Source organism: Erythrolamprus reginae, chromosome Z, assembly GCF_031021105.1.
Source record: "Erythrolamprus reginae isolate rEryReg1 chromosome Z, rEryReg1.hap1, whole genome shotgun sequence".
Lineage (NCBI taxonomy): Eukaryota > Metazoa > Chordata > Lepidosauria > Squamata > Dipsadidae > Erythrolamprus > Erythrolamprus reginae.
Genome location: NC_091963.1, coordinates 24,914,596 through 24,930,309, shown reverse-complemented (window position 1 = coordinate 24,930,309; position 15,714 = coordinate 24,914,596). Strand labels below are relative to the sequence as shown.

Sequence of the window (15,714 nt, the reverse complement as noted above, 5' to 3'; positions counted from 1 at the left end):
GCCGAATGGGGCGGAGAGCGGAGCTCGATGGAACGGTGCGCAAGCGCGATAAGAGGGTTAGAGGGAAGAACGCCTACGATAATAGATAGGAAGCAGTTCGGTGGATCGGACGAGGTCGGAGTGGAAGTGTGCGCATGCGCGATAGTACGTATCTTTATTTGAGTTGGTTCTTGCAGGGGAGGGCAGAGTGTTCATGGAAAAATTCTGCATTGGAAAATATTCTGGCTTTCTGAATTTGGGAGACATGCAGATCTTTCCTTGTTCGTGTGTAGAATTCATAGCCATTTGACCGAGTGGGAATCCTGCAGGGAAAAACGCTTTGGCGGCCCTTTAGAATAGATGGTGCGAAAATTCATTTCCCAACAGCTTCAGCCACATTAGAGAATAGGGAGGGATGCTGGGAGTTGTAGTTCAAAAATAAATGGAGATTGGCGAGTTTCGTGTGTGGAAACATGCATGAAAGAAGAAATCTTTTTTTTTTGGTTTGATTTCTAATCTACTATATAAAATTGGATTGGTCCGAATTTGTAAAGTACCAGCAGGGAAGTTAGTATATTACAACAGCCAAAGAGCTGTCTGAATGCTTCAAAAGGATCATAAGAAATTGTCCATCAGATAGACGTTCCTAAAATCAAATAACTCCAGCAAATATGCTAATGGTTAAAGATGACGGGAATTATAATCAGAATATTCTTAAAATCACAGTTTCTTCATCTCCTACTTAAGGAATCTAGTACTTTAAACTTGTGAGAAATCATTCTATTGTAGAGATTGAATCCTAATTCTAGATGCTCATCGTTTGCCTATAAATGAATTATTCTAGAACAAAATGCATCAGAATTGTATTTGGAATTTCTACCCTCATTAATATTTATGTTGCCATGTCCTTTACTGAAACTTGCTTATTTTGCAGTTTGGAAAAACTTTGGAGTGATATCCTATATTATTGTCTACCAAACGGGGAAATTACTATAAAGCCACCAATAGGTACAGATTGGATTGATATATTTCTAAGCCATAATGTTGTTTGCTTGGATTAGTACATTCAATTCACATGATTTTTTCATTTATTACTTCCTTGTTTAAGCCTTCAAGTTTAGCACATTTATGGTAAAGATCTCATAAATAGGCTTTCTACTTAGGTGGTTATAGATAAGCTTCCCTTCCCTTCTGAGCAATCATTTTTAATTTATAATTGAAAACCCAATTTGGGAGATTATTACTTTGCCCAATCAAAGGAAATCTATCAATATTATCTGTGTCTAGCTTGGATGTTATGTATATACCAATATATCTACCTTTATAAAGACATTTGGTGAAATTAGATTTATTGTTTTATTTTATATCAGTGGGATTATATCAGAGAATTCTCTCTCTCTCTTTCTCTCTCTCTCTCTCTCTCTCTCTCTCTCTCTCTGTGTGTGTGTGTGTGTGTGTGTGTGTGTGTGTGTGTGTGTAGGGGATTTAAAGTCCTTGTGCATGCATAGCGGAGGTGGATGTACACACATTTGCCAACCGGCAGGGAAAGTAAGTGAATACCATCCCTGAGTAAAGAATTTATATATTAGGCTTATACAATATGATACTATAAATGTTGGATCCATTGTAATCTGAACATATTGTAACTAAGAGGGTTGCATTCCAAAAAGAGGCGAAATTGGATCTTCCCTAACTTCCATGGTTATGTTAATCAAATGGGAAATTGCCAATAGTTGCTTGCAAGAGAAGGCAAATTCATCCCATAGTTTCTATTGTACATAAATTCAGACATCATTTATAAAATACTAACATTTATACTGCTTTTAGTTTTAACCTTGAGGATTAATAATAATAATAATAATAATAATAATAATAATAATAATAATAATTTATTAGATTTGTATGCCGCCTCTCTCCGAAGACTCGGGGCGGCTCACAACAAGCGATAAAACAATATTGTACAGGCACAAATCTAATATTAAGAAAAAACTAAAAACCCTATCAATTTAAAAAACAAACAGCACATACATACCAAACATAAATTATAATAAGCCTGGGGGAAAGGTGTCTCAAATCCCCCATGCCTGGTGGTATAGATGGGTCTTAAGTAGTTTACGGAAGACAAGGAGGGTGGGAGCAGTTCTAATCTCCGGGGGGAGTTGATTCCAGAGGGCCGGGGCCGCCACAGAGAAGGCTCTTCCCCTGGGGCCCGCCAGACGACATTGTTTAGTCGACGGGACCCGGAGAAGGCCAACTCTGTGGGACCTTATCGGCCGTTGGGATTCGTGCGGTAGTAGGCGGTTCCGGAGGTATTAAACTAGATGAAGAGTTTCCTTCACTATCTACTATATTTTTCGGTGGCGTATAAGACACGTTTTTCCTCCCTAAAAGAGGCTGATAAAGAGGCTCCAAATTATCAGTGTCTTATACTCTGAATGTAGCTTCCCCCCCACCCCGCTAGCCCTAACTAGCTGCTAACTATCTTCCCAGCTCTTACCTTGTACGCTCTTTCATTGTTTCTGAGAAGAATGTTTTCCAAGCCCTGTCTTTGCAGGGTTTTATCCATTACTCTAACTTGCTCTGATAAGTTTCTTTCCAGCCCTAACCAGGTGCTAACGATGTTCCTAGCTCTTATGGGCTTGTAAGCTCTTTCATTGTTACTCTCTGCGAAGAATGTTTTCCAAACCCCTGTCTTTAATTTTTTTTCCCATTCTCTATTTCCTCCAAATGTTTCCAGCCCTAACCAGGTGCTAACAATGTTCCCAGTTTTTACCGGCTTGCAAGCTCTTTCATTGTTACTCTCTGCCAAGAATGTATTACAAACCCTGTCTTTGTAGGGTTTTTTTTTCATTGCTTTACTTGCTCCAGATGTTTCTTTCCCGCCCTAACCAGGTGCTATTAATGTACCCGAGCTTTTTCATTGTTATTCTCTGTGAAGAATGTTTCCCAAGCCCTAAGTCTTTGCAGATTTTTTATCTCCATGGGTCTAACTTGCTCCAAATGTTTCTTTCCAGCCCATACCAGGTGCTAATGATGTTCCCAGCCCTTACCTGCTTGTAAGCTCTTTCATTGTTACTCTCTACAAAGAAGAATGTTTTCCAAGCCCTAAGTCTTTGCAGGGTTTTTTCCATTGCTCTACTTGCTGTTTCTTTCCAGGTGCTAATGATGTTCCCACCTCTTACTGGCTTGCAAGCTCTTTCATTGTTACCTGAATAATTTTTTTTAAGCCCTTAACCAGGGGATAAAATAATGTGCTGAAGCTGACCAGACTAAGGACGTTAGCCAGCTTAATACCTGGTAAGCTGATCCCCCCCCCAAATTTTCCTCCCCAAAAACTATTTTCCTCCCCCCAAAACATAGTATTTCAGTTAATCAAGGCATCTGAAATAAAATATCTATTCTTTATTTAGGTATGTATTATTATTCAAAAAGCTGCTTATGACTTAAAATAATGTAAAGCTGTTCTTTTTTTAATGGTATTAAATTCCAATCTAATTTTGTACACCCAATAAATTTGAGATTTTTTTATTGCTATCACACACATTGTTAGAGAATCTAAATTACAAATGGGTTAAGCAGTAGAAATGACATTAAGAAATAAATAGCAATGTCATTTACACATATACTACTACTACTACTACTACTACTACTACTACTACTACTACTACTACTACAATCAGGCGGGGTTTCCTCTCAGAGCCTCTGTGTGAACCAAAAATCAGCTGGCTGGCACACTGAGCAATCATTTTTAATTTATAAATGAAAACCCAATTTGGGAGATTATTACTTTGCCCAATCAAAGGAAGTCTATCAATATTATCTGTGTCTAGCTGGATGTTATGTATATACCAATATATCTACCTTTATCTCCATGGGTCTAACTTGCTCCAAATGTTTCTTTCCAGCCCTAACCAGATGCTAATGATGTTCCCAGCCCTTACCTGCTTGTAAGCTGTTTCATTGTTACTCTCTACAAAGAAGAATGTTTTCCAAGCCCTAAGTCTTTGCAGGGTTTTTTCCAGTGCTCTACTTGCTGTTTCTTTCCAGGTGCTAGTGATGTTCCCACCTCTTACTGGCTTGCAAGCTCTTTCACGTTGGAGCTGAGCTAGGGCAAAGGCTTGCATGCCAGTAGATATGGCTCCGCGTGCCATCTGTAGCACCTGTGCCATAGGTTCGTTATCACTGGTATATTCTAACCATTGCTCCACCATGGTTCTTGGTGAATCTAAAATGGGGTAATCAAATTACGATGTCACCGTAGCATCACATGACATATTGCAACTTTCCCCCCCCTTTCACTAAACCAGGTGTGGGTGCGGCCAATGCATAATACATCTGGCTCGCAGGCTGTGAGTTTGACACCCCTGATCTAAAGTTATAATTATAATACTTTATATACATTATATATCACATATATTATATACATTACATAATACATTATAATTCAAATGCGATGTTGTAATTCTTGGATAGAAGATCACTAGAAAATCTTGCGCTATTGGAAAATGTTCTGTCAGGCTCTCTGGTAGACTCCTCCCAAAAATTCATAGGTACAAATTTCAGGCACACCCACGTTTGAAAATTCAAAACAATGTTCTTTATAATGAAAATTCGCTTAACCTAAGCCCTCTTTTGGTATAGCAAAGAGCACTGGTCTCCAAACAAACTGGTAATTTGTACAAGTCCCTTATCAGTTCTGTGATACTTAGCTTGCAGCTGTGAGGCAATTCACAGTCATTCTTCTTTCACAAAGTGAAACACACTTTGCTCTGGTTTAGTTTCAAAGCGGGGGAAAATCAGCACACAAAAGGTCAAAGTCAGTAAAGCAGTCATGAAACACAATGATCAGATAATCCTCCACAATGGCCAAACCCACAGGCTGCTATTTATAGCAGCCTCACTAATTCCCACAGCCCCACCCAACCACAGGTGGCCTCATTTTCTTTGATAATAATCTCTCAGTTGTTGCCTATGCATTGCTCTCCGCATGCGTGGCTGTATCATTAACTCTTGTTCTGAATCCAAGGAGGAGCTAGATAATTGATCTCCTTCTGAGCTGTCTGCCACACTCTCCTCCTCCCTGTCACTCATGTCTTCTTGGTCAGAGGAGCCTTCCTCAGCAGATTCCACCAGGGGCAATACAGGCCTGCAGCATGTGGATATCTCCCCCACATCCACAGTCCTTGGGGCAGGAGCTGGGCCAGAGCTAACCACAACAGAAAAGCTGAGAAATAAAAAAACCATCCCAGAAGAAAACAGTAGCAATCACTTCTACATTTGTATTGTATATCATCAAATTGGAGTGCAACTGAGAAAAAATATATGTTATTCCCTCACATCCCATTACTATGGAATGAAATCATTTTAGTAACCACTTTGACCAAAATATCCTCCAAATGTCATTTCCATTCGTGACGTTAGCTTAAAATCATCTTCAATTGTTCCAAATGAAAACAGTGCTTTCCCTCTTCTGACACAAATCCTTGCAGTGTGAACAACTTATGACATTTTGGTAATGAAGGTGATAATATAGTATGGATTGGGAGTTTCCCTGCTACCGTGATTACCTACATTTTCTATAGGCACACTGTCTTCTATTACGGTTCTATTCATTTTGACTAGGGGTGTAAGAGAAACCACACACCTAGCTTGTGAAGTTCTTTGTTTTGGCAAATGAATATGTCTCCTGGAAGATAATCAGAGGTGGTGTTCAGCTGGTTTGATCTACCCCACCCACCCACCTGGCGTTATACTATCCTATTTAGGCACGTTTTGAAACCACGAATGTGCTGAAGAGTACATGCATGGCTCTATGTTGGTTGAGGCAAACAGGATTCCCTTGGGTACCATTTGTTGAGGGTCAAGGGAAAGGGAGGCTTTGCCTTCTCTTTCTCTCAAGATCTCCATGTACAATTGGTGGGCCACTGTTTGGCACAGAATGCTGGACTCGATGGGCTTTGGCCTGATTCAGCATGGCTCTTCTTATGTTCTTATGTTCATGCATGGAATGGGTGCGTGTGAGCAAAGAGCTCACATTTGCGCTGCCATTTGTAAACTAGTAGGGTAAGTAAATGGATACTATCTCTGAAGACAATGCTTCCTACATACCTTTGGGTTTTCCAAAGATTAATATATCCAAGTCAATTAAAAAAATCAAATTTGACAGATCGTAAAGATTAGGAGGGGCACTACATGAAGAAAGAAGCAATTCTGATCTAAGCCTCCTTTTTCTTCCCTCAGGTGTAATGATGTGTTGGAAGACAGATTTCTTTCCAAAAAATTATACACACATAAAAATATTGATCCATCTCCTGAGTCAACAGAGAGTTTGAACACTTGACTAGTGAAGATTAGACCTTATAATTGTTGGGATGGATTTAAAATAGGACTCCGGCAGGCAGGAACCAAAGTGAAAACAAAGTTTATTTTATAAACACAGATAAGTACATTGTGCCAACAGCACTTTATCAAGCAACTTCTAACGGAACATGGCTGCAAGCACAGAAGAGAGTTAGATTAGAATGTGCCTGCTCACACAGGCAGGCGGATATGACATGTAGAAAAGGATAAGGATAAGGATTGTGGGAGTGATGTAAGAGGGGGTGTGATCAGAGAAAAGAGAAAAAAACATTAACTCTGTAACTAAGGAAAGTCTCTGTTGGCTGGCAATTCTCAGCGTGACAATAATTAGGATCTGATGTGATCTTGCCGTAAGACTATCATCACTGCACTGGTGAATCTGGTGACAAAATTCTTGACTTGCTGATTGGGAAGAATATAAGAGAAATGGAAGGGAATGATGTTGAATCACATTCAAATTACATTTGAATTAATAGCTTCTTTTTTGTTGTTGTTAGTTTTACCATAGGACTATTGATCCCAAAGAATGAATCAAGAACAAATACATTTTGCAGATGTTAGCTGGTGTGAGATATGAGGGGAAGAGTGTGAAGGAGTTTTACCTGTATATATTTTTGTACAGAAATACAGTGTCCTTGGAATATCAGTAATTCTGAAGCAAAAGGAAAAAAAATCTGGTTGGTTGGTTGGTTGGTGGGACATATATATTCAGCAATCATTGATCATCATAGTGATTGAGTTATGCCAAGCTAAAATCAAAGTAGCTTGCTACATTATGGGCTAGTGAAATGGACAAGCTTGATTAGGATAAAAATATGAGATAGAAACTATTTTCTATAACAAGTTAAACCTTTATTTTAGTGGGGTTATTGAAAAGACTAGTACAGTGATACCCTGTCTTACCAACTTAATTGGTTCCGGGACGAGGTTTGTAAGGTGAAAAGTTCATAAGATGAAACAATGTTTCCCATAGGAATCAATAGAAAAATGATTAATGCGTGCAAACCCAAAATTCACCCCTTTGGCCAGCCGAAGCGCCCGTTTTTGTGCTGCTGGGATTCCCCTGAGGCTCCCCTCCATGGGAAACTCCCACCCTCCTCGCCTTTCATAAGCTCCTTAAAACCCACCTTTATCATCAGGCATGAGGGAACTGAGATATTTCCTTCCCCCTAGGCCTATACAATTTATGCATGGCATGCTTGTGTGTATGTTTGGTTTTCTAAATAAGGGTTTTTAAAATTATTTTAAATATTAGATTTGTTACATGTTGTTTCATTATTGTTGTTAGCCGCCCTGAGTCTACAGAGAGGGGCGGCATACAAATCTAATCAATAAATAAATAAAATAAACACTCCAGGACTTCAGGTCGCTTCCCTGAAGGCTCCGGAGTGTGAAAAACAACACAACTGGCACACTGGAAGTCCATTTTTCTTAACTTTTGGTTTGCCCATTTGGCTGTTTTTTCACTGTCCCAGGCTTCAATGAAGCCTATGCATATGTGCAGGGGGGGGATTGTGGGTATGCGCAGAAGCAGAGGGATGTGCGCATCCATGGGGAGAGGGAACGAGTATGGGCAAGTGTGTGTGTGTGCTGTAGATGCTATTGATTTTATCAGGAACCTAATTTTGCATGTATATACCCTTTGTAATGTCAGAATGGGCATTAAATTACATGGAGGTTTGATCTGACTTATACTTAATAATTTGTCCATGATTTCTGAAGCAGTAAATAATTTCAAAACACTTTCATGAAGAAACTAATTTTTTTTTCTTTCTCTTTTTATTTCAGTGACTTTTACAGTGCGAAAAAAATCCCTACCCAGTACAGGGGGAAATTCTAATGGTAATGGTGTTGAAGAATCCATAAACCTATTTTAGTTTTATGTAACAGGGAAGTGTAGCATGTTCAACTGTTTTATTGTTTATTTTTTAGGAAAGTGCTTCCCCTAGATTTTAAAGGGATGGTGTTTTTCTGTTCCTTCCAGAACTGGTGCAGATCGACTGCTGGTGGAAAGCAGATGGCTCGCCACAAGATGCCTCTGTCTCTCCACAACTAATACCGGTGTGAGAAAAGTCACTGCTGTAAATATTTCTCTGGTGGCTGAGAAGGAAAAACTGAGATTGCATCTTCCCTTTCAAATATTTCTCTCTCCTTGTCCTTCGGAAAGAAAAAGTGATCAATCCAGCGCAAAAATAAATTTTATCAAATTTTAAGATCTGTAACCTTCTCATTGTATTTACTGCAAAAACCAGCATGCTTTCCTCTCAAGAAACAATGTCTATATATGCTCGGGGGTCTCTTTAAGACTTGTGGACTTCAACTCCCAGAATTCTCCACTGAGCAATGCTTAGAATATCAGTAAATTCTGAAGCAGCAGAAAAAAAAATCTGGTTGGTTGGTTGGTGGGACATACATATTCAGCAATAAACCATCATTAATAATCATAGTGATTGAGCTATGCTAGCTGGAGAATTCTAGCAGTTGAAGTTTACAAGATATACACCTTGCAGATTATTTATTTATTTATTTATTTAGTTAGTTAGTTAGTTAGTTAGTTAGTTAGTTAGTTAGTTAGTTAGTTAGTTAGTCAGTCAGTTAGTTAGTTAGTTAGAAACATAGAAACATAGAAGACTGACGGCAGAAAAAGACCTCATGGTCCATCTAGTCTGCCCTTATACTATTTATTTATTATTTATTTATTATTTAGATTTGTATGCCGCCCCTCTCCGCAGACTCGGGGCGGCTCACAACAAAGTGAAACAATTTACAACAAATCTAAAATACAGTTTAAAAATATTTTTAAAAACCCTATTTTTATTTATTTATTATTTAGATTTATTTCCTGTATTTTATCTTACAATGGATATATGTTTATCCCAGGCATGTTTAAATTCAGTTACTGTGGATTTACCAACCACGTCTGCTGGAAGTTTGTTCCAAGGATCTACTACTCTTTCAGTAAAATAATTTTTTCTCATGTTGCCTTTGATCATTCCCCCAACTAACTTCAGATTGTGTCCCTTTGTTCTTGTGTTCACTTTCCTATTAAAAACACTTCCCTCCTGAACCTTATTTAACCCTTTAACATATTTAAATGTTTCGATCATGTCCCCCCTTTTCCTTTTGTCCTCCAGACTATACAGATTGAGTTCATTAAGTCTTTCCTGATACGTTTTATGCTTAAGACCTTCCACCATTCTTGTAGCCCATCTTTGGACCCGTTCAATTTTGTCAATATCTTTTTGTAGTTAGTTAGTTAGTTAGTTAGTCCAATACATAATACACATTGAAGAGAATAGATATGTAGTAATATAAATAAAGAAAAGAATAGAAGAAAAGATATAAAGGTATAGGTGAACATATTTGAAAGGAAGAAAAGATAAATGAGATAAGGAGAGACAATTGGACAGGGGACGGAAGGCACACTGGTGCACTTATGCACGCCCCTTACTGACCTCTAAGGAACCTGGAGAGGTCAATCGTGGATAGTCTAAGGGGAAAATGTTGGGGGTTAGGGGTTCAACAGAATTGCAGAGTCATGTTTTTAAAAAGGTAGCAAGGTGTTATTCCTAAATTTATTCCCTTTAATTTTGAAAACAAAGAAAGTAATATGAGGTTATTTAACTTCCTGAATGTTGCTTAATAGCCTGTGCTGTTTGTTTTGCAATTCATGCTGATGCAGTTGTTGATTTCCCTGAGCAAACAAACGAATGCACTCTTGGCAACACAGACATTTATCAGAGCTAGAAAGACCTGCTCCATGTTTGTTAATTCATGCTCTCTGGAGAGCAGTTGCTGATGTGGCATTTATTCTGGTTCATCTAGATGAAGTGTGAAGCAGTCAACAGGTAACTGGTTCCTGCATAAAAAGCAATTCACAGATACCAGTTGGGGGTGTGTGAGATTGCCATCTATCTACAAAGAAGATTACTAGAAAAACCCAGTGGTAAGTTGGGGCGACGCAGTCATTTAAGCAAAATTATTCTTTGCCTTGCAGATTAATTTTAAAACTTAAAAATTATATGAAGGGAGTTTGTATTAATATATCAAGTGCATTCTACTTTCACTAGAATCACTGAAATATTAAGTGCAACATTCCGTGAAAGTGGGATTTGATTTTGGGGGGTTTTGTTTTAAAGAAAAATGTTTCTATATAATTCTTTCTTTATTGTGATTGATGGTGCTGTTATATAGGTTTGCCAATCTATGACAGTTAACTTTTAAGTTGACCTTTCCCTATGTTCAAGAGCAATAGTTTACTGTGCCATATAGGTGATGGTATATAATACAGTTTCTAAAAGTTAGCTCGCAGAGCTGGCTTAGAAGTCACTGGGGAATTTTTATTATTTTGAGAACATTATTTACTGATGTCAGTATTGCTTTTGAACATTCATCCTAACACTTAAAATATTACTGCTAGTTTTGTTCTGTTCTGCTGGTAGATTTTAGCCAAGGTAGTAGTTAAACTATGCCACATATACACATTTTTACAAAGTTCTTTTTATTTGAGACTGTCATAAGTGGCATTTCAAAGTAGAAATGTTGCAGCATATGAATGTTTGTCTTGTTGGGCAGATTTCAAAAGAGAAAGCTGTCAACTGATTGACCTCTTTGTCATTCCAATGAAATTTGAACTGATCATGTTTCAAACTATGTGTGATCTTGTTCAAAATCAGGATTTTCTAAAGTAGGAAGTGAGCTGTCAGAAATGTCTAGCAATCATTTTAAATGTAACTCAAGTATGTGTTTATTCTTTCCTTTAAAGCATCCTCCCCCCCTTTTGGTGGAATTAGAACTTGAAAAAAAAGATGTTACGTCTAAGTTGGAACAATCATCCAAAGTTACTATGTCACTGCATGGTTTCTGATCTGTATTTGAAGTTGTTTCTCTCAAGAAGCTTCACCATGACGTGGAAAGCATGGGCCACCATGCAGTCTCTTGTTGGAAATAAGAATATTGTCTTGATGGGGCCTCCAGGTGCTGGAAAAACAACTGTAGGAAAAATACTGGGTCAGAAGCTGGACTCTTGTTTCATAGATGTGGACGATGATGTTCTTGAACCAACCTGGAATATGACTGTGGCAGAAAAATTGAAGAGCCTTGGGAACGAACGGTTTATAGAAGAAGAGGGGAAAGCCCTGCTAAACTTTTCAACATCTGGGAGCGTGGTGTCCCTTTCCGGATCTAACCCAATGAATGCTGCTAGCATGGAGCATGTGAAGAAAAATGGAATAGTGGTGTATCTGGATGTACCCGCAAAAAGCATAATGGGTCGTTTGACGTCAATGAAGGTAGATCGTATTGTGGGACAGGGTCAAGAGGCATCGTTAGGAGACATTATTAACTTCAGGAAGCAATTTTATAAAAAGTGGTACGATGTCCGCGTTCTCTGCGAAAATGGGATTACAGCAGAGAATGTCGCCGACAAAGTGCTTCACGCTGTTAAGAGGCATCAGAATTCTCAGCTGGAATGCTTCATCTCCACCCGTGCCATTAAGGAAGACAAGTCAAGGAGTTTTGTAAAATATTTCAGCGACGTTCTTATTGAAGGCCTGGCTCCAGACGGCGGGCTCTTTGTTCCTGAATTGGGACTCCCAAAATTCACCGGCGGAGAATGGCAACATTTATTAGGAGCAACTTACACCGAAAGAGCTCAGGTTATACTAGAAAGGTGTATACATCCTGATGATATTCCTGCTTCCAAATTGTGGGAAATGATTCAGATGGCATATGGACAAAATTTCATGTGTTCTAAAATCGCCCCAGTTAGACATCTGCAAGGGAATCAGTTTCTTTTGGAGCTGTTTCATGGGCCAACGGCTTCATTTAAAGACTTGGCTTTACAGCTACTGCCCCATCTGTTTGCATACTGCATCCCCCAAAGCTGCAATTACTTGGTCTTGGTAGCAACTTCTGGTGACACAGGAAGTGCAGTTCTAAATGGTTTTGGTCAACTTAAAGAGTCTGATAAGCAAAGAATTGCCGTGATCACATTCTTTCCTGATGATGGAGTTAGCCAGATACAGAAACTCCACATGGTCAGCTGCCAAGAAGTCAATGCAAAAGCCGTAGGGGTCCAGGCTGATTTCGATTTTTGCCAGTCTGCCATCAAACAAATGTTTACCAATTCAGATTTTACTGGCTTTCTCACAGTGGAATATGGAACAACATTAAGTGCTGCGAATTCTATCAACTGGGCACGCTTGCTTCCCCAAGTAGTTTATCATGCATCGGCTTATCTGAGCCTTATTGAACAAGGCGTCATTTCATTTGGGAGCCCCATAGATGTCTCCATCCCCACAGGCAACTTCGGCAACATACTAGCTGCCATATATGCAAAAAACATGGGGATCCCTATACGGAAATGTATCTGTGCTTCCAATCAAAACAATGCCTTGACTTCCTTTTTAAAAACCGGCGTGTACGATTTACAAGGGAGGCAATTAATGCCAAGCTTGTCACCAGCGATAGACATTCTGAAGTCTTCCAACCTTGAACGTTATTTACACCTGATTGCTAATGGTGATGGACAGCTAGTGACACAGTTGCTTCTCAGCCTAGAAAACCAGCAGCGCTTTCAGTTGCCAGAAAATCTCCTGCAAAAGCTTCAACAGGACTTGGTGGCTGATTGGTGTTCCGAGGAAGACTGCCTGGGTGCCATACACTCTGTGTTCAACACCGCAGGGTACATTCTGGACCCACACACAGCTGTTGCCAAAGTGGTTGCAGATCGGCTTCAAGACAAAACCTGCCCCGTTATCATTTCCTCCACTGCTAATTATTCTAAGTTTGCACCTGCTATTCTGCAGGCACTGAGGATTGGGGAAATAAAGCAGACTCCATTAAGCCAGCTTCAGTTGTTAAACTCATATAACCCTTTACCTCCAGTCCATGGGGGCCTATTAGAGATGCTGAGAAAGAATGAAAAACCGAAGTATGAGGTTTGTGCTGCTAACGTCAATGTCCTTATGGAACAGGTGGAAGGCTTAATACAAAATCACTTCCTGAAGGTTTTCTAACAGTACGGTGCTGACCAAGTGTCCTGTTTTTTAAAATTAAAACCACTCTCTATGTTTTAATAAATGCTTAGTAGACAGAGTTAACTTTAGTGAATATTTACAGAGACAAATGCCAAATACAATAGAAAAAAACAAGTACCGTATATACTCGAGTATAAGCCGAGTTTTTTAGCCCCAAAAATGGGCTGAAAAACACAGCCTCGGCTTATACTCGGGTCATTGACAAAGTCACCACACGAGGGCGCCATTGCTTGAGCCAGAGCGAGGAGGCACCAGCTTTTGTCCCCTCTAGCACGCCGTAGTTCCTCTCCCTAGCTCAAGCAAAGAAGGCAGCCATTTGCAATGGTGAGTCGGATTAAAAAGGCCCCCTGCTGTCAGATTCTCCTCCCCCTCCTTTGAAAGGATTTAAACTGTTTAAAAAATGGTATTTTGTGGTAGTTGCTGTCCTTGCTTGGATAGGATCTAATAATGTGTTATGAGGCAGAGCTAGACAGGAATTCTTTTTCTATCTGTCTATCTTTCTATCTATTTTTCTATCTATCTATTTTTCTATCTATCTATCTATCTATCTGTATCTATTTCTTTCTATCTATCTATCTATCTATCTATCTATCTATCTATCTATCTATCTATCTATCTATTTTTCTATCGGTCTGTCTATCTTTCTATCTATATCTATCTGTCTATCTATCTATCTATCATCTATCTATCTATCTGTATCTATTTCTATCTATCTATTTTTCTATCTAACTATTTTTCTTTCTATCTATCTATCTATCTGTATCTATTTCTATCTATCTATCTATCTGTATCTATTTCTATCTATCTATCTATCTATCTATCTATCTATCTATCTATCTATCTATCTATCTATCTATCTATTTTTGTATCTGTCTGTCTGTCTGTCTATCTATCTTTCTATCTATCTATATCTATCTATCTATCTATTTCTATCTATCTATCTATCTATCTATCTATCTATCTATTTTTCTGTCTGTCTGTCTATCTATCTTTCTATCTATATCTATCTATCTATCTATCTATCTATCTATCTATCTATCTATCTATCTATCTATTTGGTTTTCTATGCTGATAACCTCACAGCAGCTAATGCTGAAGCTCTTCTTTGGATACACTTATTTATTTGTTTGTTTGTTTGTTTATTTATTTAATTGGATTTGTATGCAATCCCTCTCCAAGGACTCAGGGTGGCTCACAGCATATATAAAAACAGAACAATAATGTAAATCCAATTAATGATGAGAAGGAATCCAGTTTTGAAGGATTTTAACTCTTAGGTTTTAGCTTTGTTCCTGATCGAGCTACTTTTTTTACTTTTTAATTTATTGTTAATATTGTTAATTTGTTTACCCTCTTTTAAATTTACAGAGCTAGTTTACTGGTTTTCTTTAAAATAAATATTCTAAAACATGTCTCAATTAATGTAATTTTATTGTTTTCCATTTTTATAAGTTACCAGTAGCCACTGCATTTTCTAACCTCGGCTTATACTCGGGTCAATACGTTTTCCCAGTTTTTGTGGCAAAAATTGGTGCCTCGGCTTATACTCGGGTCGGCTTATACTCGAGTATATACGGTATAACTAAAAAAGAGAGAGAGAGAGAAGACGTCATACTCCCAAAGGAAAAACTGTTAAGAAGAAAATGAAATCTGAATGGAAAATATTGTTCAGGGCCTGCCGAGAGGATTACTACATAGAACACATTTGAGAATTATGAAGGGGAGTTGGGTGATTAATAATAGAGGATGATAGAGTCATAACTACTTTCTCTTGGTTACCATGTCATCTTTCAGGTCTTAGCATGGATATTTCACCATTGTACCTCTACATCTGTAGCATAGCGTTTTTGAATCTTAACAAGTTTTAAGACAAATGGACAGCATTCCCTAGAATTCCTAGCCAGCATGCTGACTGGGAAATTCTGGGAATTGAAGTCCATCCAAATTAAAGTTGATGAGGTTGAGAAATACTGCTGGGTTCATGGATTGCATTTTGCCATACTTTGTTTTAGATTAGATTAGATTAGATTTATTGGATTTATATGCTGCCCCTCTCCGCAGACTCGGGGCAGCTCACAACAATGGCAAAAAAAATACATAGTGACAAATCTAATATTTACCAATCTAATTACAGTTTGAGGTTAAAAAATTCATAAAAGCAACCCCAATAAATATAAAAAACAAGTACACAATCAATGAAACACCAAAACAACATGGGCAAGGGGGAGATGTTTCAATTCCCCCATGCCTGATGGCAGAGGTGGGTTTTAAGGAGTTTTCGAAAGAGGAGGAGGGTGGGGGCAATCCTAATCTCAGGGGGGAGCTGGTTCCAGAG

At 38.5% G+C, this 15,714-nt stretch overlaps 1 protein-coding gene across 3 annotated transcripts; it reads left to right on the top strand.

Annotated features, from left to right (window-relative positions):
* The first annotated feature begins 54 nt into the window (after positions 1-54).
* THNSL1 (threonine synthase like 1) lies at positions 55-13,496 on the top strand. Of its 3 annotated transcripts, none has more exons than XM_070729802.1 (4): positions 55-144; positions 8,128-8,181; positions 10,165-10,285; positions 11,105-13,496. In XM_070729802.1, exon 4 carries the CDS (start codon positions 11,148-11,150, stop codon positions 13,356-13,358), a length of 2,211 nt encoding a protein of 736 aa, XP_070585903.1. In that variant the 5' UTR covers positions 55-144; positions 8,128-8,181; positions 10,165-10,285; positions 11,105-11,147; the 3' UTR covers positions 13,359-13,496. The 3 variants fall into 3 exon arrangements, 2 of the variants coding, with proteins under 2 accessions (XP_070585903.1, XP_070585904.1); XM_070729803.1 differs by lacking the exon at positions 55-144 and adding an exon at positions 3,005-3,276; XR_011556974.1 differs by lacking the exons at positions 10,165-10,285; positions 11,105-13,496 and adding an exon at positions 8,324-8,552 and having other exon boundaries at positions 58-144.
* The last annotated feature ends 2,218 nt before the right edge of the window (positions 13,497-15,714 follow it).